Source organism: Aythya fuligula, chromosome 14, assembly GCF_009819795.1.
Source record: "Aythya fuligula isolate bAytFul2 chromosome 14, bAytFul2.pri, whole genome shotgun sequence".
Lineage (NCBI taxonomy): Eukaryota > Metazoa > Chordata > Aves > Anseriformes > Anatidae > Aythya > Aythya fuligula.
Window position 1 is genome coordinate 6916517 of NC_045572.1, and position 22206 is coordinate 6938722.

Here is a 22206-nt window from a genome sequence, read left to right on the forward strand (position 1 = left end):
TGCTGGTTTTACGGATCGCTTTCTCTTTCTGCAGGCCCAAGGAACATTTAGCAGCAGAGGAAGAGACGTGTTTCAGTTAGAATCCAGTAGCTTTCTAAGAATGAAGCACAGCATGTTTCTAGTAGAACATTTTTCTTTGAGAAGGTGGGCAGTGGTGGTGAATGAAGTAGTTGTAAGCCCTGGAGTCACTGGGCAGGACAAGCACCGTGGCTGTAGCCCTGGCTGGAACAGACTGTGCCGAGCTTGGAGGCAGCAAGTCCCATCCCCAGGCAGCCAACGATGCCAGCACGAGCCCCTGGTGTAGGTGCAGATGAACCGGTAAAGCTGTTCTCCTGACTCAGGTTTCTTTAATTGAGGTGGGTGCTTTAGCTCTGAAATGCACGGCTCAGGTGGTGCGGCTGCAGTCCCACCAAAAGCAGCACCTACCAGTGTTTCCACTCTGCTAGCACAATCCTGAGGCATCCATCGCCCCAGGACATTGAGATTTATTTCCTGGCTGTGCAGATTCCTAACTGGATCCTGGGAGAGTTTCTTATTCCTTAGTGTGAGGAGCCATGCAGAGGAATGGTGATGTTTCCCAGCTGCATGGGGACACTGAGATTGACACTGGGGAGCCCCTGGGACTCAGTGCCACACCATGCATGAGATGGTGTTTGTGCCAGACCCTCCACTTTGTCTCACTGTGCTACATCGCTGGCTTCACCAGAGCCACCCGAGGGGATGCTGCTTTTTGGGGTAAGCCCCAGACTGAAGCCCATCCAGCTGCAAGGTCCCCACCCTGCCCCTGCCCCCCATGCTGGCAGACCAAGAGATGGGCAGCGAGGCAGGGATGGGCAGAGGTGACAAGACTCTGCACCCTGTCACTCCTCTGTGGCTGTTCTTCCTGCACGGCATGGCATCGGCTTGCAGAAAGCCTCTACCCCCTGCTATTTGGACCCTCAGATTCTTTTAACTTATTTTTACTCTTCCCACAGACCATTCAGCCTCGTCTGCAGCAACTTCTACCAGCATTGCTCTGCATCCTTCCCACTTCTCTCCCTCATTCCTTTCATTTCCTGCCCTCTCCCATTTTCTCTTGATTCCCCCATTACCACTCCTTGACCCAGCAGTCCTGTCTTTACACTTCTCACTTTGCTTCAATGATGAGTTCTCAGAAATAATAAAACTGAAATGCTTGTATTAAAAACAAACAAACAAAACAAAAAAAAAAACCCACACAACAAAAGCACATATACACAAAGATCAAGCGTACGCTTTGAAACAGGCATGAATGTATGCATAGAGCAACTATTTTACTTTCAGTAATGTTGTCACAGAAACAGAAAATCCAATTCTAGCTAAAGCACATCATTTAGACCCCGTGTATGCTGTGACTAGTAGACAGCACAGGTACACCAGGTGCTATATAAACAAGACCCTTGCTTGGCACACAAACCTACCCTGGGTTATAATGGTGAAAGGGCAGCTTTGCTGCTGTGACTACACCCACACGGGTATCCTTCAGCAGCGCTAGGCAGGGATTGCCCTTGTGCACACCTCTGACTAATGCAGTTATGTTGCCAGCAGTGCGCAATCGCCAGCCGTGGCCTGCTGTGACGTGCTACACCTCGTTTTGCCCTAATAGAGACAGGACTGAAAGTGTTTGTTTGTTTTGTGCTTAACAACCTACTTGCGGTATCACTGCAGCAGCCTCTCCTTGCCTGTTCTCTCCCTGGGTTTATATTTGCTTTTTACCTAGTGAAAAGGGGTGAGAAAAACGCGGAGGAAAAAAAAAAACAAAAACAAAAACAAAAACCTACAAGAAAATGGAATTACAAAACCACAAACATTGTTAAAAGGGAGATTCAGGGTCAAGCAGAAAACTTCTGACTCATTTCAGAAAATGGATTGGATTTCAGCTGCTGGCACAGCCTGATGCTGTCTTAATGACATTTGCTGGATGGGAAGTGCTAGCAATTGTTCCTGGGTGCCTGTCTAAACAACACCCCGCATTTCAGTCTCGTTGACAGAGCCTGCCACCATGTTCCAGAGCGAGCTGTTAATTAAGAGACAAAGTCCAATCCCAACCTAGCTGGCTCTATTTTTACATGATTTTGTTTTTTGTTTGCTGAGTCTTTTAACTTGATCCACGAACCAACAGAGCTGCCAGCTGATTGCCTACTTTTTGCTTTGCTTTTCAGCAGCACAGTACAGAACGTGTGATTCTCCACCACTCCAGGCCTTCTACCTTTGAGTTTGTAGTTTTAAAAGGGACTTTTTTTTTAATCTGACATTTTGTCCTGAAAGGATGTGAGACGTGCAAAACCGACGAATGTGGAAGCCACCACAGGAGGCCAAGACATGATATTAAAAGGAGTAATGAAAGAAAGCAAGCTATTGAAGTGTAAACTCAATTTTACTGAGAGTATGCTACAGATCAGAAATGAGTAGTTTGAATCCCTGGTGCAACTGACACCAAAATATTAATGGTTTGGTATAAGCAGGAAGTACAAAGAGCTTAAAAATCTGTTTTCTCTATGTTTCTGAAGGGGAGTCTGTTTGTTAAGACACTGAGTCTGTTTGTTAAGACACCTATATTATTTTAATAACTAACGTTTCAGTATCATGATTATAGATCTCGCTTTCTGTCGATTAACTTTGCTCACAAGGTCGGACTCTTGATCCCTATTTTCTTTCTGGATTGTAAAACAGGGGCATTGCATTTATTTCCCTGTCTTGGATCCCTTTCTTGGATTAAACCTGCAGGAAGGAAAAATGCAATCTAAATCGCTGCAGGACACCGTCTGTCTTCCTGCAGGAACGGCTTGCAGAAGTATGGCAAAAATAGGAAACGGGGTCCTGTTAATGTCATTGAACCCAGACCCGGAGGAAAATCGCAGTCATAAACTGCTGCGTGCCTCTGCGGTGCCTCTGGCTGGGGGCTGGCCACTGGGGAACCTACACAAGCTCTTTGCTCCCTCGGCTAAATTAGAAAGCTCGGATGTACACTCCCCGATGGTTGCCCAGTCTCTGTGTATTTTGATTAATATCAATGGATGGAGCAAATAGATTCAGGTATCTCAGAAATATCAGTAAATGAGTCATGAAATGTATTAAATTTATTCATTTGTTTTCACAATCCAGTGCAAGCATAAGTTCTGTAGAGATATTTGAATTAAAAGTCATGTCAAAACATACTGTGAAAAATCCCAGTCATTTGGTACAGGATAAAAATGGTCACTGACATTTTTCAAAGCATTTGAAATAAATTACTCCTTAAAGGCAGCTCTTCCTATCCACAAATCTACCTCCATTGACTAATGTTCAGCTCCTAAAAACTCACTCTCTTCTGGCAGGGGCTCTGGTGCTGATTACGCCAGACACTAGAAATAGCAAACCCCAGCTCAGGAAATCCCCCACATCTGCCTTGTCACTGCTTGGCGGTGCTTTTATGTCACGGATTTCCTCCTGTATCCCTTCTTGTCTGCATTTTCATCATTAGAGACATTTGCATGAAAACAAGACTTTTCCTGAAAGCAACGGCTCTCAAGAATGTGAAAATAATATACATTATTTTTCCAAAAGAAAACACCATTTTACATAACCCCAGAGGAACTGAGCTCCATTTTTTTCTCCATTTTTTTCTCCATTTTCTTGTAAGGCCCCTACCAGTTTCCCAGTCGGTTTGCTATCCTTGCACCCTGCAGCAGCCCAGGAAGGTGCCTCAAACTTTTTTTATGAACTCTCACAACCAAGGGTACAATGGATGTTTTCTCTTGCTGAAATGAGATATCAGAAGATTAATTATGACTCGGTAACGCCCCAGTCAGCAACCATGGCTTGGACTTTGAATGTCGCCAGCCTCGGGCAGCCTACAAACCTCTTCAGCGGAAACAAGACATATGAGGAGTGGCCAAAGGAACTGGGGCTGCTTATTCTGTATAAAAGGAGGCCGAGAGAAGGCCTCACAGCTCTCCAAGACGACCCGATGGGAGGTTGCAGTCGGGAGGTGTTAGTTTCACTCAAGTGAAAGGACCTGGGGCAGTGGCCTCGGGTTGTGCCAGGGGAGGTTTGGCTTGGACATCGGGAAGAATTTCCTCATGGAAAGGGTGGTGGGGCACTGGGACAGGCTGCCAGGGGGTGACGGAGTGTGTTTAACAGACACGGTGCTGAGGGATGTGATTTAGCAGCGGACTTGTGTTAGCTGGCGGTTCTCCTTGGTGGTGTTTCCCAGCGCAGTGCCTGATCACCACCACGGCCATTTTCCATCCCCACGAGGAGTTCCCACTGCAAACTTCGATCCCACCTCGGGACCCAGCCCAGCCAGCCTGAAGCAGGCCCTGCTGCGGGCCCGGACCCCCGGGGAAGGGCCGAGGGGAGCCGCGGGGTGCACTGCGACCACCATGGGCCCGGCGGCCGGGCCGCCCCCAGCCCTCACCTGGCCGCGGGCGCTGCGGGGGCGGCGCCGCGGGGAGCGGCCGGGCCGGGCCGGGCGGCGCGGGGCGGGGAGCGGCGGCGGGAGGCGCCGGAAGAGCCCAGAGCCTCCGCGGGACGGCAGCGGGCGGCGGCCGGGACAAAGCGGCCGGGGGCCGGGCAGCAGCGAGTAGAGAGCGGCCGGGGCCCTCCGCCAGCTCCCCGGTAACTCTCGGGGCCGCCCCTCGCCGCCTTGGGGCCGCTTGGAAACTTTTGGCCGGGCCGGAGGGGGGGGAGTTGGGTACGGGGGGGGGCGTTTTGGGATCGCTCCGTGCCCGCGGGTCCCTTCGCGGGGGGCTCCTCGGGTGCCCTCTCGGGGTCCGGACCCTGGGGGTGGGCTCCGGGAGCGGGCTGGGGCCTGGGGCGCCGCCCGGGCCTGGCTCTGGGGCCGCGCTTTGGGGCGTGTGGGCTCGGCAGGGGCTGGGGTTTCGGCCAACTCTGGGCGAGTTTCGGTGGCTGGGGGGGGGTGGGGAAAAGGTTTCGGCCCTGGGGAGGGTGGGGGGCGCCGTGGGGTGGGCTCGGGTGGGTGGTGGGGGCGATGCCTCTGTGGGCGGCCCCCCGAGGCCATAATGTGCCCGTGCCCGTGCCCCCGTGCTCCGAGCACAGCCCGTGCCGGCAGCTCCCCTCAGCACAACTTTGTTTGCCCAGCTCCGGCCCGGCAGCGTGTGGTAGAAGTGCGGAGCTCCTCTGCAGGCCACAAGTTTTGTCCTGCTGCTCGTGCCCCAAAAGGCTCCCGGCCCCATTTACCCCGGCCCATTGGGATGGACCGGCCTGTTCCTACCCCTGCCTGCCCCACGGTGCCTCGGGCTGGAAGCCCCCAGGAGCTGTGTGGCTTTGGGGTTTAGCAGGGAGCTGGGGGGCTCCTTGGGCCTCCCCCCCTGGCTGTGTCCCCTGCCGGAGCTGTGTTGTCCCACGCGGGCTGCGAGTGCCCAAATCCTGCTTGCAGCACCCAGACCCACCAGGGGCGGCTGGGTTGGGCTAAGCCAGGGTCTGTGCTGCTTCCCCTCACCTCCCCCCCTTTATTTTCCCTTTGTGTTTTTGTGAAAGGTGTTCCCGGGGCTCACTCCGGTTCCTTGTTGTTTCCTGCGTTTTTCCTGCGGGGAAGCGGGGGCGGTGGGAGAGGCCCTGCTGGCAGCGCCTTGCTCCCAGCACACAGCCTCCACGGCCAGCCCAGGAAAGGCTGGGGCTCCTCAGCTCCGGCCTGCTCTGAAATGGACCGAAAGCCCAGTTTATGGCCCAAAACGCCGGGTCTTTGGGTGCTAGGGCCGCCTTAAGTGTTTGGTGAGAGTTGTTTCTGCTTGTCGAATTGAAACTTCTTGTTTAAAGAGGGCATTGTTTGATGTTGAGTCATTAACAGTTTGCTATTCACAGAGAAGCCGTTTTGGAAGGAAATGCCTTTGACTTTTCTCAGGAGAAACAGACAATGACTTAGTTTTTGTTTTTAAAATGCTTTGCCCCAACCTTGTCCATAACAAACAACGTGCCTTCAGTCGTTCATGTTTTTTCAGCCAGCTCTAATAATAGGCCTCCGCATCCGAGATTAAAAGTTTACCCAAGGTGGCAGGGGGGAGCGCAGCGGGCAGAGATTAGAAATCCTGCCCTGACTTTAAAATACTGAAGCATATATTTAGGTCTCGGTACATCCTCCAGCTTTGTGAAACATCAGCGTTTCCAGGGTCTGACGTGTAATGGCAAACGTTAATGTACGGCTTCTTCACAGGGCTTCAGTGGGTCTGATAAAGTGAATTGAAAGATGTAATAGCAAATTAATTTGTGTGTTTTCAGCGGCATGAATATCTTCCTTCTGCAGCTGTGAGATGGAGAAACTGATCTTGCAAAAGAATCCACATAAGTAGAAATGTTTATGGGCTGGAAATAGGCTTCAGTGGAAAGTCAGACCCGCACTGAACTTGTGTCTAATGTTACGATTTGATTTCTAAACTTCTTTTCTTACGGAGAGAATTAGTTAAGCTCACAAGCATTTAACGGCCAAAGCAATCTACTCGTCATAGATGGATAGCGAGGTCAGCCTGGGGTGAGGACATAGGAGGCCGTGCCATCCTGTCAGGGCACTTGCTGTGTTGTGTCAGCTTCAGTCCTGCTGGCATCTCTCAGCATTGCTGGACGCCAGAGGAGACTTGGTGAATGAAAGAGGAGTGACTGTTACTTTGTTGGGACCATACCAGACTGAGACAAAGTCACCCAGCACAGCCTTGAATGGCTGTTACTGTTTTCTGCTATCTTGCCGTGATTGGAAATTGCTCCGAGTCTCGTGTTGTGGAACGTTAATGTATATAACCTTGAGGATTTGGGTTCTTTATTACTTCTGGGAATTCACCCTAATTTAGCTTTATAGCTAATCCGGAATAGCTCCGCTCAGTGAGCTTGTAGCTCGTGCATTGGTTGAACAGAATTGCAGCTTCACAGAAAGTGCAGATGTTTGATAATTACTACTTTTAGCTCCATACTATTTTAATCCAGCGTGTGAGACTGAAAATAAAAAGTACGCACAAAGCCGTGTACCAGCACCCTTGCTGGAGGAAGTAAACAGAAAAGCTGAGCACTGAGGGTGACCTGTGGCACTGGGAAGCAACAGTGGCAGGTAGGAGTAGATGCAGTGAGGTTTTTCTTTGAGGTAAAGGAGTCGCAGCAGGCATGCAGTGACTGCAGCTGCGAAAGGGATCTTTCTCCTGAAAACCTGCGACTCATCGGCTTCCAGTCAGGGTGACAATGGGCGTGACTCTGTTTTCCTGTGCGTAATGGCTTACTATAGCACTCTCCTACTAGCAAATCTGATACTCAAATATGATTCATAATTCCTCCTCGACTGTTCTTTTTAAAGAGCCAGCTACCTTTTATCTGAGCATGATTACATATTTTTGATAGTTAATCCCAGCTGCACCATGTGAAACATCTGCTGGTCCTTTCACAGATGTTTATAAACAGCTCTGGTGGAATCAAAGGGGAGCAACCTTTTTTCTGTGCTGTGTGAAGTGATGGAAATTATTCGGTATTCAGATCTAAACTACCCCAGTTTGCAAAGGGAGGTTCTCCGCTAGGCCCTTGACATCGCCTTAATTCTCTTATCATTTTTCTAATTTATAAGACAGCTACTTGATTAATCATCTAAACTCAGAGTATATTTTGACATGTTTTCTTTAAACCAGGCAGCTACGAATGGGAAAAGCAAGCTTGGGGGCAGTTCTAACTAACGGGGATAACTTACCAAGGTGGAGTGGAACAGCAGTGAGAACATTGAACCAAACTGGATGCCCACCAGCTCCCCAGCAGGGCTGTTTTAATATATTAAATGACACAAAGAGGAGGAGTGTTGATGTACGTGATGATCTAGGAGTGAGTTAAATTCCTTAATGTTTCCGAGGGGGCGAGCAAATAAGCTAGAGCAGTGGCAGCAGCGTGGCAGGTAGGGTTTTGCTGCTGCTAATGAGATACAGATTTAGTTCTGTGTGTTTTTTCCCAACTACATCCAGTTTTCTAAGCTGTCCCTGCCTTGTTAGGGAGCAGAGCAATGCTTTGCTGCTGGTGCTTCAGAAAGCTTTCTGGTCAGCGGGAGCTGATGCCAGGGAGCAAATGAGATGTTGGTGTAAGTTAGGTCTGGGGTGCTGAGAGCCCATTGGTGCTCCCTGCTCTGGAGCAGCCTTCAACAGCTATTTTAAGAAAAAGAGACTGAAATTAGAGGGCTTGTGGAGAGCCGATGAAGGATCGGGAGAAGAAGGTTTTATTTTTTTTTTTTCTGGAGATGAGAAAGCTTGGGTCAGACACTTCTGTCCTTGCTGCTGTGCAGCACCAGATTGAGAGGGTGTTCAGGGAAATAGCAGATTTGCTTCCTTTCAATTAATAAAGGAGTCAGAAGTAAAAAGAAGTGGTGCTACCAGGAACATTTTTTTAACCCTTGCCCTTGTACCGCCTTTCCCACCCCCTCAAGGGTTCGAAGTTTTTGTTCGTTCAGTTTATTTTGGGTGCTTTCACAGGTGGTAAAGCAGCTCTAAGGCTTTAAGGGAGGATTTTTTGTGTCCTGTCTTTTTTTCTGGGTGATACAAACTCTGCCTACGAGATCCACTTAAATAGTCTGCACAAAGGCTACGCTAGCAATATAGCTTCGCATACCCAGAAGGGTCAGCTTAATTTTTCATGTAAACAAGGCTGAGCTGTGTGCCTATAAAATGGTGTTTAACCTGCGTAGCACTGGGCAAGTCAGTATTCATCTTTGCAAAGTGCTCTTGAGATTTTCAGCTGGCGCCATAGAAAGGTAATTTTTTTTATTGACTAGAATAATAATTGTATTCAGAGGCAGCGTTGTCGAGCAGCAGAGGACGGAGCTGGCTGTGTGCTGACAGACGCGGGAAGGTGCACGCGGGTCTCTGCTGCATAAATGCAGTTAATGGAGATGTACAAGCTGCCTGTCCTGTACCATCCTGCTTGCAAATGTGTCATTGTAATGTATGCTTGTAAAACTAATTTCCTCTGGCATGACTCGGAGACCTAGCGAGTCTCATTGCTCAATGTCGAGGAGATGCTTGGGATCTTGGATAATTCATAAAATAACATTTGCGGGTATGTGTGGAGGTGATGAGCTCCGTACGGGCTTCGCGTGTGATTTGTCAGTGTGGAGGAACAGTTCGTTTCCAGCAGTACCTGGTGTCCAGGTGTCTGAGCCGAAGCATCTTGGAATTGAAATAATGTATTTAAAGGATGAGAAGTCAGAACAAGGAGCTGGAGGTGGTGAGCGGGGCGCTTGGTGTGATGTGATGAGTGTGGCTGAGATGCCCGCCCAGCCTCCCGTCCTGCCTGCACGCCCCTGGCTGCGGGGAGGCCTTGGTTGGATGGGTCCCATCGGCTCTGTGCCCGTCTCCTGGTCCTTGGTGAGGTCTGAAATTACGGGTCCTCTGCCAGGCTGCCAGGTAACACCGCCAGAAGGAGGGGATAGGGCAGGAACCCCAGGGTCAGTCCCATGCAGTCCCATGCCTTCTGTGTCACGCTAGTGGCTCCATGTGATGCCTCGGAGCTCTGGTGGATGCTCGTAGGTGGTGGCCCCGTTCAGAACTTCTGACCCTGGCCACCTTTCACAATCGTTCAGCTTCTCGTCTCCATATCCCTCTCTGTCTCTTTCTTGGGCGGTGGGAGTGTGTAATGCCATCCTGAAATGGGAGGGGAACAAGCAAGCAATAAAAGGAGGAAGTACAACGTAAGAAAAGGTCATTGTTTCCAAAAGGCACAGTTCAGTGACTTAACTTCTTTCAAATCCACAAACCTGGCTGGGAGTTGAAAGGCTTGATACAAAGGAGGAACATGCTGGATTTTCTGGGAGAGCAAAAAGCCATCACCTGGTTTGGTCATATGAAAACGGCTGAAATTTCTCTATGAAGTATTGGTTTATAGTTACTGCCACTTGGAAAATGTGTTTTATTATGAATCTCTGCTGTTACAACTGGAAACATGTTTCCTAACTCACATTAAGCAACGTGCCCTAAGAGCAGAGCTGTGGGGAGTGCTCCTAGGGCAGTGGCTTAGCCATTACTTGTTGGTCCAGGGCAGTTCCACTGCTGCTGGAGTCCTCAAAGTGCTCTAATTTTGTACTAATACACTGAAGAGAGCAGTATAATCGTTTTTTTATTTTTTTCTTCACTTTTAGCTGGGATTAGGGAGAAAAGCAATGAAATTCAATGCAACAAACACCAGCAAAAAAAGAAAAAAGCTGGAAGGCTTATTTGTAGTGAAACAGAGTAATGCAAGCTGGTTGTACAGGGTTAAAAATCCTATAGCCTGAAAGGGCTGGGGGGACAAAAGTTCCTTTCTTGTCTGTGTGTATCAGTACTCTTCCATCAGGTGGTTTAAGCCATTTTACTGAGTTTGCAGGAATTTGCAGGATAGTTTGGTTGTGTTTAATGAACATCGTCGTGGGTCTGGCAAGTCAGTGGCTATCAGTGAAGGGTGCGGAGTTCAGCAGAACCTGAGTGCTGGTGGAAAGGTGGTGGGACAGGACAGGAGCTGTGTCTTGTTTCTTCCTCTTGGAGGTGAGGAGACAGAGAGAAAAGTTTCTTTAAGCAGGCTGTAACTCCTTTTTAACTCAGTAAATCGCTGTTAGCAGATTAACCCTCTCTCTCTTTTTCTCCCCCAGCAAAAACCATCAAGCAATGACTCCTTCCTCTCAAACCTTCCAGTTCCTTCCTCCTGTTTTTGGAAATGTGGGTGGATTAATGAGATTTATTATTATTTTAAATTCCAAAAGCTGCTTTCACTGGCCATCCACACGTTAAGGCAGTGACAGGCAGAGGCTTCTGTCCGGGCAGACCGCTGCGTACTCACAGCGACTTCGTGCCTGGTGGGTCTGGCTGTGGCTTTGCAGACAGCTGTGGTGTGCATCCAAAAATTAATTACAACAGGTTTTTTTTAATTATTACTACCTGATTTGCTCTTCTGGAGAAGCTGTGAAGCTGCTGTTGGTCCATCCCCTCCACGTTGGCAGTGTCTTTGGCTTTGTTCCAGGCTGGTGGGGAGAGGAGAAGGTGTTTGTTAGAGCATCCTCCCGTACCTATTCCTCCAGATAATTGCAGTCAGTTAAAAGACACTTAGCTCATCCAAACAACACTTGTGTATTACATTCATGTTCGCTCTTCATCCTGGGGTTTGTTTTTCTGTTTTTCCTTCCTTCTTAACCAGCAGCATGTGTTGGTGGAGCTGCAAGTTGAGAGTTGTCTGGAGGCGTGCAATGATGGTGCAATTCTTATTCCCACATAACTAATTCCTTGTTTATAGTGAAAAGATGTTATTGAAGGTTGCCGTGTGCATAAAGAGAATTTCTGGGCATTATCGCTTCTGGATTTTATTCTGTATTTTTCCCCCCACTAATTGCTTTGTCACTTCTTAGATGAGTGTTCCTGAATGAAAGCGAAGGCCTGGGAAAGAAATTCTAAATGACTTGGTTGAAACTTGAGAAAGCATTGTACTTTTGAGGAATCTTTAAGCTCACATTCTTCTTTGCTTTAGTGGCTGTTGCTCTCTCAGTAGCTTATGCAAATAGAAAAGGCAATGGAGAAAATACTTTCTCACTTCTGTAACGTGATGGTGAGTTCTTGCTCTGTGGTCTTCAGTTGTTTCTGTGCTGGTGGTGCAATTGAGAAGAGTATCGTGTTTACTCTCTCAGTATAGACTGTCCATTTTGTCCATGTTTAAGCAAATTCTTTTATCAAACCTCTAATTAGAAGAGTCTCATTTCTCTTCTTTCAAAACATGAGTGTCAGCTCCAACAGCCCCCGTATTTGCATACTGCAGTTCCATAACTGTTAATGAAAGCCCAGATGTAGGAGATGGGGTCAGCGGAAAGCACGGAAGGGTATTGCATAACAGTGCATCCATTTGGGAATAGAAATGTGGTTGGAGTGGGGTCAGGTCCTGGTTATTTCTGACTCCACAGCTTAAACTGCACTTTTATGGAGAGCTGAAGAAGATCTGGATGAAAATACCCTGGGTTTGTTTGCCTTTTATTGCTAGCAATTGTGTTTTTTTTTTTTGTTTTTGTTTTTTTTTGCAAGCTAAACAAGAATTAATTTTGCAGAACTGGCAGATTGTTGTGCCAACTGGTAAAGTAGGTCAATTTATTACAAACTTTGAGGAACCCTTTTAACAAATTGATTTGTGCCACAAGGTTGTCCCTTTTTCCTCACGTTCACTCACTGCTAACTTACATCGGTAACGGGAACCTGTGCTGGCAGGGCCTGGGCTTCGTGGCGGTGTGCTCTGTAGCCCCAGCCTAGCTATTACATCTCCAGCTCCTGCGACTCCCCTAGGGTCTGAAATTCGTGCTGTAAGTGGCAGGCAGCTCTTCTGCCATTAATGGCTTAGGGAAGCCTTACTTCCCCAGGGATTTGAGCTTCAGGGGTGAGAAGAGGGCTCTCAGGAGCGGCACTGAAGTGGTCCCGCAGATGTACGGCTCTCACCTGGGCTCTGACATCCCCACTCCAGCTGGGTCTGCTTGTCCTGTCTGCAGGTGCTGTCAGCACAAGCTTAAATCTAGGGAGAGTGGTGGCAAGAGGGCTGGGGTTGGGGGGGTGAGATTGCTTTTGCTGCAGAGCTGAGTTAGCGAGGGATGCTGCTCCTCTCTGAAGCTGCGGGTGCGTGGCCCTTCTGGCTGGCTGCAGTCCCGATCCAAAGAGCAGCTGAAATGCATGGGTTAGAAACCTGGTGATTACTTGTGCTGATTTTGGAAGGTGTCTTCTGGGTGTTGGTATTGCATGTTCTGGCATAAATGGCACCAGTATTTTCCTGAAGATGGAATGAGTGGGCTTACTGGGAACGCTGATAGCTCCCTGCGCAGGCTGTGGTGTCTCCCTTCCCCAAAGGTAAAGTTTTGCAGCTAGAATGTGAAAATAAATCTTGGTTATGACAGAGATCCTTGCGCTAAGGAGAAGCCTGTGCGCCTTGTAGAGCAGTGCCCGATACCTCATCAGTTTTCTTTGTGTGTAGTTAGACTCCTAGGTGTATTTTGGAAGCCACAAGCCATACAGAAATAAATGGGAAGCTTGTTGGGCCGTACAGCCGTATCCATCTGGACAGTTAAGCAGGCACAAGCACGAGTTTGGTTCTTGCATCCTGTAAGGATATCAGCCATGACTTGAAGCCTTAATGTGGCATGAATAAACCAGTAATTGCCCGTGCTTGCTGTGATTTGGCTTGCTCCGCCATTCCAGCTCCTTTGAGGCAAGATAATGATGCCAGAACAGAACAATCAAAGCCTAACGCTTACGTAAGGAAGGCGGGAGGCTGCTGCTAGCAGTTACTGCTCCAAAAAAAGTTCACTGGGAGCTGTGCAGTCATTGCTGTGGTCCCAGGAACGCTAGTGAGGTTGCTTCCATCTTCTTAACGATAGCCAGAGGAAATTGCAGGTGTGAAAACCTGCTCTTACAGAACTTATTCCTTTATTTTTTTCCTTCTTTTTTAATGCAAGCTACTTAGAGACTTGCTACAGCAGCAGCTACATGAAGGTGCACGTCTGGGTGCTGGCTGGTGGCTTCACGTGGCTCCCTGCAGGCCTCCTGCATGGCGGTACCAGGGGTACCTGCAGAAAGGTGCTGGGGGTGGCTGCGGGTGGGCACCGTGCCCCCAGGGGCACTGACGAGATGCAGGCTTACCCAAAGGGAGATTTCCTCCTCCCACTTGGCTGGTTACTACTGCCTGTGCAAAAACTTGTCACGGGGTTGAATACATTCAAGTGATGGAAACAGTTTAATAATTAAGGAGCAGTCAGCGCAGCATCTATAGCTTGTGGTCGTATCTCAGGTGGTGAAATCCCAGTACTAGAGCTCTCTGTAGAGGTAAAAACTTCACTGCATTTGTGGTGGAGAGCACGATTTGGTAGCTGAGCAGAAGGACTTTGAGATTGTTATGTTAGAGGATGGCTGTCTGCTCTTAGTCGCGTATGCTTGGCTTTAAATAAACAGCTTCAATCAAAACCACTTAAAACCTCCTTGGAAAGCCCCATGTGTGCCCAACAGCCCTGGCCAGCAGCGATTCCTCCTCTGAGAGGAGCGCTGCGTTAGGCGTGGAAGGAGGCAGGCGTGCTGATTAGGGGATGGGTTCGGTGCTTGGGTAATGAAACCAACCAGAAGGATTCCTTTGGGAGTGGAGGAGCGTGGCTGGCCTTCCGGCTGGAGGATGAAATGGGGTTGTCACGAACCCCGCCCTGTGCCAGGCTTATGACCTGGGTGATGGAACAAGGGATAATCACGCTGCATCGTGCAGAATATCCAGAGAGACTCTGCGAGCACACTAGAGGAGAGGATATAATTCAGAATGACTGTGACTGCATAGGGATATAGGAGAGGAAGAACTAAGCCACAAAACAATGTGCTGGAGTGCATGTTGCTGGGCCTGGGCACGATCAGCTGCACAAAATGGGGAGCTAGGGTGGCAGACAGGGAGCGAGAATAGAGAGTGTCCTCCCAGGTACAGACAAAATACTGTCAAAACTACTCATGCAATACTCTTGTTTGTTTTTTGAACAGCATAATGCTCAAGTTCAGCACGCAGGCTGTTGTGCTTGGCCCAGCATTGACCCCGCTGCGTTCCTCAGACCACGGGTGGAAAGCTGTCTCCCTGAAGAGAAGGGCGGTGTGCTTCAGCTCAGTAAGGCTTCGGGAAGCTCCGTGTCAGGGTAGCTGAAATATGAGGACTGGTAGAAGATGATGGGTGAGAGGCTTAGGGAGAGGCCAACTTGTTTGCTGCCGACAGCAGGAGGTGGTAGGGCTTGCCCTGCAGCAGGGGAGCCCCGTGGTTAGGGCTGTGGCTGCCCGGTGGGAGAGGTTTGCTGTGGTGCAGAGCCCAGGAGGCTGGGGGATGGCGTGGTGCAGCGCAGGTCGGCCCTGCTAGCTCAGTGCTGCCTGAGCCAGGGCCAGCTCTGCCCCCAGGTGCATTTGGGAGCCCAGCCTGGATGGAAACCCTGACTGTGAGCACACCTTGCCCTGGTGCTGCGATTGTGTCGGTGCACAGAGCTCGCTGTTGGAGGACGGCTCCTTCGTCAGCCTTAGGTGCCTTCGTTCTTACCCTTGCCAAAGAACAGAAATGATTTGCATGCCACTATTCTGGCAGTAAGCACCTGTAGTTAGTCTTAAAGCCTCCAATTAGTGGTTCTGGAAAGCGCTGCCACCTCTAGCTGTGCTCCCAGAGCTCTGTGGGCCTTCAGCGTGTGCACGGCGTCCTTCAGCCAGGGCAAGCTGCTGCTGGCCGTGCCACAGCCTCTCCCGAGCAGGGCTGGGCACTGCCATGGGTGCAGCTGGGTGGCACGGCATGGCACAGCACATCATGGCATGGCACAGCACGGCTCACCTCCACCCATGCTGTGCAGCCCCGTGCCCTGCAGGCAGCGCAGCGAGGTCATGTACATGGGCTGGGCTACCCCACGAGCATTACAGTTCACTGCAGGAGGCTGGGGCAGGTTTATGGCAGGGAAAGGAGGGTCTGTACCCCAACAGCATGTGCTTGAAGTTGGGAGTGTAACGGGAACCTGTTCTTCAGCTTGAACTGTTGATTTGCTGGAGGAGGCAGGGGGTGAGGTATCCAGGGATGGCTCTTGCAGAGATACTGTTTGGCTGGGAACTGAAATTTCTGGAAGCAGCAGGGAGCTTTGAAAGTGGCTTCCTTAAACTCCAGATCTTCCCCCACCTGTCGTGGCCTTGTGTGCATGCCAGAACCAGGAGGATGAAGTGTGTTACTGCGGGGCACCTACAGAAACACCGAGCACCGTCAGGACCGCTGGAACGGCCTGGGGGGTTTGTGGGCAGCCTCTGGGCTGCGAGCGTGGTTTAACCTCGTGGCCTCGTGTCTGAGGCTGAAATGAGCAGGGAGCAGGAATGCCCTCCCAGCCCCTCTTGATGGTGTTTTTTCAGCACCCAGCCTTGCACCGTGTCCCCCTGAATGTCTTTGTAGCCGTCTTCTCGCCCCGTGGCTGCTTCTGCTGGCAGTGCTTGTGGCAGTGCGGTGAGCCAGATGGGCAGCGCGTCCCGCCCCGCAGAAATGGATTTCTTTCCCTCCAGCCAAATCAGTTCTTCCCCATCTGGTTAATCGCTCAGCCATGGGCAGAGCTCTGCCAGCACAGAGCGGGTGGGATGTGAAGCCGGGAATGAGCTCCTGGAGGGCTGTGGGAGGATGAGCGGCGGTTCGGCAGCAGCTTCCCTGCTGCTTCTGGAACCACGGGCAGGGCAAGCGCGGCTTCTTGTGCGGTGACGTCTTTCTGTATATTCCAGTGCTTCAGACTGAGTGTTGCTCACGCTTTTCTGCTTCGTAGCATGCAGTGCTTTGTCCTTGAGAGTCCTGCTTGGGGTATGTCCTGCTCCTGGTAAGTCTGTGGCACAGAGAGGCTCCTCTGCAGCCCTTGGGCTGTCCCAGCTCCGAGAGGCGCTGCACTGGCCTGCAGTAGTGTCTGGCTTCCAGGGGATCTTCATCTCCATTAGACATTGCAGCCTTTGCATTGTGACCCCGTCCGCTGGCGCTGTGTGCTGGATGTTAGCCTAGGGGGATCCAAGGGGCACAAACTTGAGCAGGCACAAGAAGTGCCACCAAATCGCAGCTTCCTCATCTCAGGTGTACAGCCCTGCTTTCACTTGCCCCTGGCAGCTGTCCCTTTATCCCCCCAAACCACCCACTTCACGCACGTATTTGAAGGCTCTCACCTTTTGCTGTGTTCTTTGCAAGTATTTAAAGCTTCGTATCTACTGCAGCGTGCGAGTGGTACCCGAGCTGTAGCTGCCAAACGGTGTAGTTGGTACCAAGCCATGTTTTTAAGATAAACTTCAATAAAGTTCATACTAAGTGGTTTTATGGACCATTACTTTTGGCCAATTCGTGAGCCGTCATACGAACTTGTTTTCAGATGAATTGCCTTCATTATCCTCCTAATACAATTAATGTATCTTCTTGCTGTTACCTCCAGCCCCGCGCTTTGTTTCTGAAAGAGGCATAACAGCATTAAACATACAGAAACAGCTTTTACCTGGAAAGCTAATGGGCTTTCCAGAGTCCTGGGCATGTATCTCAGAAACCATAAAGGCTTTCAGCATATTTGTCTTGGCTATTTACGTAGGCAGCATTCACAACCAGCTAACCAGGAGGGAGTAAAGCAGTGACATGCCTCGCTCAGGGCAGGGGCATGTGTGTGGGCAGAGGGGGGTTTCTGAATGCATTTTTATAGGCTGGCACCTGAAAAACTTACCTTTGTGGAGGGAGGAGAGCTTGCTGTCACTGACCTTGGGGAGCAGCGTGGACGTGCAGGATTTTGGAGAGCCTGAGCCCGTGGTTCCTGGTGGTGTGCTGAGGTCGCATTGCAGCCTGCTGCTCTTCCCACGCCAGCCGTGCTGCTCGCCTGGTGCCAGCATCGGCACATCTGGGCCCTGGCACGAGCTGGTGCAGAGCTGGAGCAGCAGAACAGAAAGGGGGAGATGAGGACAGTGACCTTGTGAGTCCCTGCCTGGGACTCGCTGTTGTTGGGGTGAGGAAGCGGAGGGAGCCCTCTCCCCCTGCCATGGCAGGGAGGTGTCGCAGCTCGGCCCTTTGTCCGTGCCTTCCAGCTTTTTGCTTTAAAACCATCAGGAGTATTTCACACGCTAACATTGGCCTCTCCTTATTCCCCTTCTCCAAGCTTCCAGCTTTTAAAGTTTGCGTTCCCTGCAGCAGTGTAGGCGCTTGGGGCACGGAGGGAGTGGAGAGGTTTGTGCAGGTGAGGTGGGTGCTCCTGCCCTGCGCCTTGCAGAGCTGTGCTTCGCTATGTGACCGTGTGGACACTTCTCAGGGCAAAGATTTGTTTTGGTATCATAGCGAGTGTTTTATCACTTGTGTCACCTCCTTGGTGTCACCTCCTTGGTGTCGGACACCTGCCGAAGGCGCTGCTGGCTGCAGCCAGGTGATGCTTGGCCCTGACCTCCTGCTGCCTTGCTCTGAGCTTCTCGGGTGCTGGAGATCTTGTTTTGAATGGGAATTAACCATCCGTGTGCGTGCTGCTGCTGCTGTGTAACTGCCCGTGCTGCTGTAAAACACTTGGTGGTTGGTGTGTGTTGTAAACATGGTTGGGCACCAAAATTAGCGCTTTGCCTCCTGCTTAAAAATAGCGGGCTGCTGTGCTCGCCTGGCAGCTCGGGGACACCTGGTGCTGTCGGAGCAGTCTGTCTTCTGAGATGCTGTGCAGGCAGTGTCCTGTCCAGAGCAAGATGTAAAAATACCAGCTGAGAAGCTTTGAAAGCAACTCTAGCAGGAGTGCTTAGGAGGAGGGGGGAAGGAGATGTTGAGAATTGATGACTCTTCCCGGCTTTCTGAAAACACCAAGTTTCAAGACAGTGCTGAACCCAGGTTTGTGTTTTGAGGACAATCTAAAGCAGGATGAGCTCAATCTGTGGTGTCTGACGTACCACGAACTGGTCCTGTGTGCTTGTTTTAACTGGAGGTATGGCTGTGATCACCAGCATTAGCTGCTGTGCTATGTAGTGCCGTGGTGTTAACCTGGTGATCGGGGTTCTGTTTCCTTGAGAAGAGGAGAACAGTTGTAGTAATTGCACTAAACCTTTTCCGTGATCGTTTTAGCAGTTCCATTGGGACGTCAGCATAAAAGCGCAATGGGAAGGAAGGGCTCAGTGACAGCTTTTAAGAGATCTCTTCATGCCAATCTGTTCTCTCCCTCCTATGTAAATGTTAAGGGGCAGTGTAACAGCTATCTGAGCCTCTAAACGTGAACCAGCTGAATTCTCAGGCTGCGTGGGGCTGACCTTACATTCGCTCCTTTACTCCTGGACTTCATGAGGCTGAATGGGATGAGCGAGTTGAGCTGGCCCCCGGCTCCTTGTTTGCTGAAGCATTTGCAGCACCAACATTGAGTGGTGCTGAGTCCCTGGGGCAAGCCAGCAGCTGCTGGGTGCTGCTGGAGCCAGGAGCTGGCTGCCCCAGGGGTGGTGGCGGTGGGCAGGGGTGATGTGCTTCACCTCCAGCTTCAGGTCTCCAGTCCCACCTCACCTCTGAGGCCCTTTCTCATTGCCTGGGGGCCGATGATCAGCAGCCGGTGTTACCTGTCCTCTCACTGTTCTGATTCACGTACTGGGGCATTGGGGTGCTTCTTTGGTTTTGTTGTTTGCATGGTTTTACTTCCAAACCGGAGCATACATGCAGTGCCTGTAAGTGACAGCAAGCCATCACAGTTCTTTAGCGTTGGCTGAGCTGGTGATAAATAACATTGCCATATGCAGTATAGGCTTAACTTATAGAATGGCCTCGCTGTGGGTTCGATAGCCTCTGGCTCTATACTGTTTCCAAATAAGTTCCTATGGAGCTGATCAAACCAAGTACTGATGGAGCTCTCTTCCTCTAGAGATGACGGCCGTCACTGCCGGCACCGTGAACTTCAAATGGGACCCCAAGAGCCTGGAGATCAGAACACTGGCGGTGGAGAGACTGCTGGAGCCGCTGGTCACACAGGTAAAAACCAATTAATAACCTGGTTACCGACCACCTGGTTACCTGTCACATTTTTTTTTCTCACTTATTTTTTGTGCGTTATGTTGCTTATTTGTCACTTGTTTTTAATAGGCTGTGTTGTGTCACTTGTAAACTTTTGTTCAGGATTGACAGACCCCATTTGCATTAAGGCTATTAGTGGTTGTTCGAAGCAAGGTCTCATAAGTTTTCTTTGAGGTTACCTATGGTTATCGTTCTCTTCGGAAAGATATTCACATAAACGGTGAAATTCCCAGTGGATTGTTTTATTAATTTCAAGGCAATGGGGCAGCAGTTTCCTGTGAAGGAATGCTTGCAACCCGTTTATAGCAGCCTGGTGTTGTATATTGGTTACCAACCCCTCCTAACTGGGTCCCACATGAGAAATATGCTTTTATGGCATTTGTCACTGTTTCAGTACATCTTTTACAAGCTATACATGCTTTTTTGAAATTCTGCCCACGCTTCTTACTGGATTTGTGAATAAAAGCGTATTTCTGCATGGTGTCTGTTGCTCAATGAAATGCACAGAAGAATATAGGGAGGCTACAACGAGTCTTGTAAGTGTAAGCTGTACCTTTTGGGCATTTTGAAGATTCTTTTTCCAAGAACCTTTCTCCTCCAGACCTTCTGAAGTGCACTCAGGAATTAACTCGTGTCTTCTGGTGTTGTTTTCCTGAACTGTGGCGTTCTTAAGCTGACAATATGAACTGGACACAGCCTGTGCAGGGCAGGAGCTGAAATGATTAAGTTGTTTCCAGTGTTTGCATCCCTGTAATTGCCAAGTTGCAGTCCATACTTCTGAAGTGAGTTGCCATTTGTTCCCCTCTAGATGCTTGGCTGTGCAGTTGGTGATCTGCTGTGTTGCTTTGATGCCAGAGTTGCTGATGGAGCCTTTTCTTAACAGAAATAGTCCTAATTTGGCAAACTTAACTGAGCAGACTTGTTTAAAGGACCTTTTTGTCCAAGTTCAGTGTCTGTAATTCATTCCTCAAGTAGCGTAAAAGGCGGTGCTGGCAATCTCAAATTTTGGGAATGATGAGACTGATAAAATGCAGAGAGGAAAGCTGAGCAAATTGCCTTGCTGCAACTATTTGTAATACATGATGAGCAGAGACTACCAGATAGAAGTGCTTCCCATTCAAGGACAGCTGAGGAACTCCCAGCTGATGGGCTTTCCCTCTCTGAATCAACCTGAACTAACTTACTGACAAGATGGATTCAGCTCTGAGGTCCTTTCTTTGCTTTGCATTTAGTTGGCTGGCTGTAATATTCACTGTTTTGACCTGAAAGGATATTGTGTTGCTCGATTTCTGTAGTTAATGGCTTCAACCTTGTTTTAAGTCTTTTTACGCCTGGAGAACTGTCCCAACCTAATTATCCTCAACTTGGTTGGTTCTTTCTAGTGTAATGCCAAATAGCTGTGGCCTGTTATTGAGATTGCAGTTCATCAAAATATAAATAGAATTCTATTCCTAAAATGAAATTTTCAGGTCTGCTTCTGATAAGAAAGATCTCTAAGTAGTTTAGCTGAATTTAGAAAGCTCATTAATGAATCAGAAAGCATGGTAATGTTTAAAGAGAAGTGAAAAACACTTGTTTGCTAGCCTAACCTTTGGAGCTGACAGTAGTGGAAGCATTACAACTATGCTGCCTAAAACCAGAAAAATGCTTGTGACCTTACTCTCATCTGAAATTATTTTTTTCCCCTTCTGTTCATAACCTTAGGTTACAACATTGGTTAACACAAGTAACAAAGGCCCCTCTAATAAAAAACGAGGGCGCTCTAAGAAGGCCCATGTGCTGGCTGCTTCAGTTGAACAAGCAACAGAGAATTTCCTGGACAAAGGAGACAAGATTGCAAAAGAGAGCCAGTTCCTTAAGGAGGAGCTGGTAGCAGCTGTGGAAGATGTTCGCAAACAAGGTAAGAGAGATGCATCTGATAGCTTTTTGAACTAGAATTTTTCATAGCAAGTAGAAATGTTCCCGTTACCCTTCACTGTTATTTCTAATGTTTATGGTCCTGTTTACTTGTGTAGCTTCTCAGCTTGTCTAGCTGGCTTCCTCTAGCAAAAATTATTAACTGGGCTTATGTGGAAATCAAATCTCCCAAGCAGAGATTCAGAGGAGAGAGAGAGGGAGGAGGGCTGAGTCTTTGAAGAGTATTTAAAGCTCAATTTAGGCTAAGAAGCAACTTTCCCCCCTACAGACTACCACCTATAAATGTTACAGAACTAAGTCTCAAAAACTTGTCGATTACCTTCTGCAAAATTCAGATGTATTCAAAACAGCATTGTAGGAGGAAGAGCTGAGTATTGACTTAGAACTGGATGTCTTGAATATGCAAAATGTAAACAGCGACAAACAGAATGCAAGGACTTTGATTAAATATTCCAGACTTCCTCCCCCACATCTAGTGTTGATTTTTATCATTTTCCTTGTTGCTTTTCTTACAGGTCTTTTCCAAGAAAGCCTATGGAGCTGGCTTACTCTAAAATATGCACTAGTAAATGTTGTTCCTCATAAATCATTTATCATTCTTCCAGTCATGAGCCTTTTCTATGCTTCAGTGAAACCCAGTCAACTGGTATTAATGGTGGCTGCTGCTGCAAAAAAAGAAAAACTCATTAGCATTAATTACTTGTTTGTAGCTGAAGTTGCACAGTGATGAAATATTTCTTGAAAATGGCTTTAAGTTTTAGACGAGCCAGGTTGACAGACCAAAGAAAGATGAACTAAGAAGGCTGCAATGTAAAGGGCTAATTG

General features: G+C 49.1%; 1 protein-coding gene across 1 annotated transcript in view; it reads left to right on the plus strand.

The window, feature by feature from the left end:
- The first annotated feature begins 4494 nt into the window (after positions 1-4494).
- The window catches only part of CTNNA1 (catenin alpha 1), a 112056-nt gene continuing 94344 nt past the window's right edge, over positions 4495-22206 (plus strand). The window contains exons 1-3 of the mRNA XM_032196655.1: positions 4495-4617; positions 19316-19422; positions 21169-21364. Coding sequence (XP_032052546.1) covers positions 19318-19422; positions 21169-21364 — 301 coding nt within the window. The 5' untranslated portion in view covers positions 4495-4617; positions 19316-19317. The remainder of the gene's footprint in view (positions 4618-19315; positions 19423-21168; positions 21365-22206) is intronic.